The sequence below is a fragment of the Artemia franciscana genome, chromosome 5, assembly GCF_032884065.1.
Source record: "Artemia franciscana chromosome 5, ASM3288406v1, whole genome shotgun sequence".
NCBI classification, from domain to species: domain Eukaryota; kingdom Metazoa; phylum Arthropoda; class Branchiopoda; order Anostraca; family Artemiidae; genus Artemia; species Artemia franciscana.
This window is the reverse complement of record NC_088867.1, coordinates 57479660-57485960: the sequence shown is the minus strand read 5'-3', so window position 1 is coordinate 57485960 and position 6301 is coordinate 57479660. Positions and strand designations below refer to the sequence as shown.

General features: G+C 37.4%; 2 protein-coding genes across 2 annotated transcripts; both read right to left on the bottom strand.

The window, feature by feature from the left end:
• On the bottom strand, window positions 1–495 carry LOC136027774 (uncharacterized). The gene has a single exon (XM_065705236.1). It carries the CDS (start codon window positions 493–495, stop codon window positions 1–3), a length of 495 nt encoding a protein of 164 aa, XP_065561308.1.
• A 240-nt stretch (window positions 496–735) lies between these two features.
• On the bottom strand, window positions 736–1143 carry LOC136027773 (uncharacterized). The gene has a single exon (XM_065705235.1). The coding sequence runs from the start codon at window positions 1141–1143 to the stop codon at window positions 736–738; it is 408 nt and encodes a 135-aa protein (XP_065561307.1).
• Window positions 1144–6301: the final 5158 nt, after the last annotated feature.

Genomic DNA, 6301 nt, shown 5'->3' with positions numbered 1-6301 from the left:
TTACCAGATTGTAGAGAATAGGGTGTTTAGAAACAGGAGCATTGCAGAACCTCCGTATTTTAGCAGCTTTGAGTTTAAGCCGCAGATACCAGCACCTTTATTATTCTTGAGCCTTTGTATAGCAAGTCCAATTTCTGAGGGGCTGAAAGGTTCATCTGGAGGAGCATCTGTTCCAGGTCTTTGACCGCAAGGTTGGCTAGGACTATCATTAGGAGGCACAGACGAACTAGTATTATTGAGGAGCGAACAGAAGTGGTCCTTCCGCCGCTCAAGACAAGAACCTTCATCAGAAAGAAGTGCACCATCGCTGGGCAGGATGGAACCCAAGGTGGGAGTTTTATTTTCAGTGAGATCTCGGAGATGCTTGAATAGGCTGCCCATGTCTTTCTTTTTTGCAGCTAGCTCAATTTCATCGGCTTTCCTTGCAACAAACTGGGTTCTATCCCGGTGAATGAGTCTGTTCCGCACTCCATTGAGCCTTCGATATGTGGCCATGTCCCCAAGAAGTCTTGCTTTCCGTCTTTGCTCTATGACTTGCAGTGTTTCATTAGTTAGCCACGATTTCTTTGGGTAACTCCTCTTGCCAAGCACTAGTTGTGCTGCTTTGCTGGTCTGCAATTAAAAATGCTTCCAGAGATCTTCGCTTCTATTAAGTGAGCCAAGGGCCTCGAAGTGATTCGATATCAAGTGGGATATCATCGCGCACAGTCGCATTAAAGTCACCAAGGAGAACAGTTATATCATGGGTGGTACTGTTGCAAGGCATCTGTACAAAGCAGAGTAGAAATCCTCCTTAGTCGCATCATCAGAATCGTCGGTCAGGGCATAGCAATTGATGACAGTCATCTTGCCATTCTTGTGTCCAAAGCGGGCTTTCATTAATCTGTCAGATACAGCTTCGTGTGAAAGTAAGGCCTTTCTTGTAAGGCTATTTAGTGCAAGGCCAACACCATTCCTTCTCGAGCTTCCTCCAGACCAGAGCAATGAGTCACTGTTACCTATTCGCTCTTCTCCGCTTCCGGTAAGACGGGTTTCTGTAATACCTGCAATTGACACTTTGCTCTTGCGAAGTTCTTCAGAGAGTAGGTTTTTTGACGCAGGTACATTCAGAGTCAAGACATTCCAGGTAGCTGTTCGGTCCATAAGGTTTAGTCTGTCAGTCTGTCTGACGTCGTCAGCATTCGTAGCACTTAATTTTCGGGTAGAGGGTCGCTAGCCCAACCGACCCTATCCCTGGAATCTGATTAGAGCTAGGTTAAACCTAGGTACTGAGATTCCCGGGGTGGGCTCCACCCGCCACATGAGGTTGCGGCCGTCCTGATCGGAGTGTTTAGTTAGGGGGGAAACCCCATATCCAGAGGCACATGGTCAGGAGACAGAGTCTGCCTCATTTCGGACGAACTCCATTCATCTCCAATGTATATTTCAGTATCAAAATTCTGTTTTGTAGAGTTTCGGTTACTATTGAGTCGGGTCGCTCCTTACTACAGTTCGTTACCGCGAACTGTTTGATGGTGAATTTTGATTTTTGCTATTATGTTCGTTTTATTCAGAATATGGTTTGTTCATTATATTTTTTTTCATCTTAGTAAATGTTTTCATTTTTCGGACCCAACGGGTATGATAAGGCTACATATTAAGAGTGCTGACCCTTCTAGGGCTTGGGAGCATACACCATTTTTAACTTTTTCTTATGGGGGCTATTGGGCAGACTGTCCTCTTTAAATTTCTTCAATTTACGTATTCTTTCTATTTTCTTGTCGTATATTTTTTTGAAGTCATTGGCATACGGGGAACCTTACAATATCATATAGGGACACAGGTGACATCTCATATACCCTTAGAACCCTTAGACAAACATTGATTCAAAATTAATAGACTTTAATTCCAAATTCAATTTGTAACCCCCCCCCGGGAGGTTCCGTTTATCAACACAAATAAGGATACTTTAACCTCGTATTTCCTCCCAAATTTAATTTCATTTGAACATAAGTGAAAAAAAAGAATTATTTTCTAAGGTACATCGACAATATTGAAATTCTTGGGAGGCTTTCTTCTTCCACAAAAGATGAAAACGTCAAATAATCGTAGACTTCCCCTTCCCTTCCATAAGGAAAGAAAATGTTGAATTCATTGGAGAGCCCTCTCCCCTCCCAATCCACAAGAGATGATCTGATGCCATGATTACATACTAGATAATTTGAGAGGTGTTATTTCTCTATACAAATTTTTCCATTTCCGGATTATTTACTATTCATTTACACAAGATATACTAAAAATTTTATATATCTTCAAATAAACTGGGATACTCACGTAGTTAATGAGGTACGACTTTTTTCAAATGTCAAGCTTAACACCCTGTTCGGAATTCCAAACTTCTTATATCTTTTTGAAAATTAGAGGAGGCCTGGGTGGGACACCATTTTCACGGTTAATATAGCGAATTCTTTTTTTTTTTTTCATAGAAGTGTTTCATGTGGTCACCAGTAAGAGGACGTGGCCCTTGGGAAGCAAGAAGACATTAACCTAAGCTTAACACCCTGTTCAGAATTCCAAACTTCTTATATCTTTTTGAAAATTAGGATTGGCCTAGATGGGTCACCATTTTCACGGTTATTATGGCGAATTCTTAATTTGTTTTTTCATAGGGGTGTTTCCTATGGTCACCAGTAAGAGGGCGTGGCCCTTGGGAAGCAAGAAGACATTAACCAAATGATTTATGAGAAATACTCCCGTTTAAACCATGGTGGAAACAAAGCTCATGGAAGCTCGAATTTCCTTAGCACCCAAGAAATTTCTTGGTGGGGTTCATGATAACGTCCTCAAGCTCTACATCTTTGTGCCCGTTTGCCCGGATACATGTGATTACAAGAATTTATTTCGTATAGAGAAAGGTCCGTTGTCTTCAATAGTAAGTGCGCTATCTCCTCCAGCACCTACATCGCAGGCATAGAATGTTACAAAACTATTCCCCGGAATCAAGAAGTAAGTAAGCAAGTATGACGGTACTAGACCATCAGTGTTCAAACCAGCAGTGCTAATCGTCGTTTTGTGACTGTCCAGTGACAAAACCAAATGGAGGTTTGGAGACCAGCCATCCTGCTCTTTCGTACGCGTTTCCTGCTTACCTTCCCCGGATTTTCCCAAGTACCCATTTGGAGCTGGGTTGACTCTGGCAGAACTTACAGAGTCTCGCGACTGACCCCCGTCCCAAACCAAATAACCGGCCACATCAGGAATCAACCTAATGGAAAATGAACTATTGGAAATTTTTATCGCTATTGGAAAATGAGCCGTCTTGAACTTTCATTTTGAACTTGATAAATTTCTTAGACCACACGACTTTTCTGTTTACAAATTATTAAGAAAAACAAAACTGTTCAAAGAAATATATGCCTTATAAATATTGTATTTATTTAATCGCTATATATATATATATATATATATATATATATATATATATATATATATATATATATATATATATATATATATATATATATATATATATATATATATATATACATATATATATATATATATATATATATATATATATATATATAGATATATATATATGTGTTTATATATATATATATATATATATATATATATATATATATTTGTATTTACTAGCTGACCCCTGCCATGCGTTGCTGGGGCGCTGTGCACCCCAGAGAGTCAGCTACCCCCCCCTGGGGCGTTGAGAAGGAGACAGCCCTCTTTGATATACGGAATAATTTCCGTTCGTTTTAAGTTTTAATCTCGCTCCTTACTTGCAGTTAAAAAAAAATCTGTTTTTTTATTTAATTTTCTGTTTAGTTCCATACAGGTTCAATACGTCCAATGTCTTTGCCTTAATACCTTTAGTTTTAATAGTATTAGTAGTTGTAGCTGTAGAATGAATAGTAGTAGCCGCAGCTTTGGTAGTATTAGTAGTTGCAGAAGTATTTATAATAGTAGCAGTTGTAGTAAAATGAGTAGAACCATTAGCATTAGGATGCAAATATTTATAAGTATGGGGGTTTTGAGCCCTAATTATGTTAATCTCAGCTCGCTTCGAGTTTGACTTGGCGAGGAACCTGAATAGTGACGAATCTGAATAAATTTGGCAGATTTGTGAAAAAATAGGTTAATTTTGATCATGAAATTTACATAGCATGATTAGTATATCATAGAGCCCCATTATAGAGTGACCAACTGCCTGTCTACAAAAACTTGGAATTCTGTTTTTTTTCTCGATAAAAAAATAATGAAATCAGTATTTATTTTTTTTACAACCCAATGTCAAAAAAATAAATAAAAAATGAAACAAGGGGACTCCTCTGAATGGAAATTAACAGTTCCAGTGTCCTTTTTCAACGGCCAGAAATTGTGTCAATGTAAACAGGCGTTCTCTTCCAGTTCTTGGCACAAAACTACATTTTTGCTGCAGAGAGGGCCAATTTCCCATCCATTGAAATTGCTGAGATTGAATATTTATCAAGAATTGTTTAAAACCTTTATATTGAACAAACCAGTTTTAGAGGGAGAAAAGCCAAGCGATGGCGTTTTTTGTTTTTTTTTCTTGAAAAACTTAGTGTGTTCAAAATAGGTTAAGATAGACCTATTTAGGTCTGAATTAAATTTATGTTATATTGAATATCAAAATTTAAGTTTGGCTCTTAACAGAGATACTGGTGATTTTAAAATTTGTGACTCTTATTTCTGCTTTCTCAGACGAGAATCTGACTATCTTCATTCATTCCGTAAATAAATTCTACGCTCACACTAACAAAATGATACCGAGTCCCGGACCCCTCAGACCTAAATAATCCTGTGCTGAAGAATCTTTGCTTGAAATTAAACAAATATGACGTAGTTCACTGTTTAGTTACTTTACTTTCATTCTTTTATGATGAAAGAATAAAAAAACTCAGTTTCTTCTAGTTTCTCAACGAGAACACTATATATTGTTAGTCGTTGGAATTTGGTGAGTGATAGCTTTTTGAGTTGGCTTTTATATTGTTTTATATATATTGGCTTTTAATGTTTTGATTTTATCTGTTGTTGCTTTATTCTTTCCGTGTGTTAAGTTCTTTTAAATTTTTCAAATCTGGGCTTTCCTTTTAATTTTAACGACCTGATCTCATAACACTGAAGAAGGGAAGCTGTAATCCTCCCTCTAATATTTCCGTGTTATCCTCGCGAAATATTATTTTTGTTTCATTCGTTTTTTTTTTTTGGCCTTACAAAACCAAGTTATCGCTTTTTCTTTTGTTAATATAGAAACCTGGCTGCCTGGCTGCCAGGCAGCCAGCTTATAACCTGGCTGCTTCCTCATCAACGCCCCGCTCTTTACGCTAAAGTTTGACTCTTTCTCTTAACTCTACTTCTTAAAACAGTAAAAAATATAGCGTAAAGAGCGGGGCGTTGAGGAGGAAAAGCCCCTTTCATATACGGAGTAATTTCTGTTCGTTTTAAGATTTAATGTCGCTCCTTACTTTCATTTTTAAAAAATTGTTTTTTTTTTATTTAATTTCTGGACGTTTCTTAATTAATGCATGTTTTGATCTTGGCTCTCCGCACATAAATAATTAAAACGAAATCTGCATATTAATTTTTTTTTTGGCTAAATGGCTTTCTTATAGTTTTAATTGGAAGATTTTGAGAAAAAAGGAGCGAGGGAGGAAGTCCTCCAATTTTTTGATTACTTAAAAAGGCAACTAGAACTTATAATTTTTTACGAACATTTTCATTAGTAAAAAATATACGTAATTTACGAATTAACTTACGTAACGAACTTCTATATTCGTATGTTTTTATTGCGTATGTGAGGGAGTTCACCCCTCGTTGATACCTCGCTCTTTACACTAAAGTTTAAATTCTGTCCCAATTCCTTAAGAATGACCCTTGAATCACAAAGGCCGTAGAATAAATGGTTGAAATTACTAAAAATACTTTAGCGTAAAGAGCGAGGTATTACGAGGAGGTAAACCCCTCATATGCGTAATAATTTCTGCTTGTTTTATGTTTTAATGCTGCTCCTCACTTTCAGTAGAAAAAAACTTTTCATATTTATTTATTCATTGTTTTTTTAAATAATGCTAAAAAATCCTGCGCCCCCTTCATTGAAAGCCTCTTCCCAATTGAGAAGTTTTTCTATGGAAAGATACTCCCACGTAACCCCCCCCTCCCCACATCAACTCTCCCTCCCAAACCAAAAAAATCCCCCTGAAAACGTCTGTACACTTCCCAGTAACCATTGCTATATGTAAACATAAGTCAAAGTTTGTAACTTGCGACCCCTCCCGCGGGGACT

What these genes read in the sequence shown, in the direction of transcription:
- LOC136027774 (XM_065705236.1), bottom strand. Translation starts at nt 495, where the DNA reads ATGGCCACATATCGAAGGCTCAATGGAGTGCGGAACAGACTCATTCAC.
- LOC136027773 (XM_065705235.1), bottom strand. Translation starts at nt 1,143, where the DNA reads ATGGACCGAACAGCTACCTGGAATGTCTTGACTCTGAATGTACCTGCG.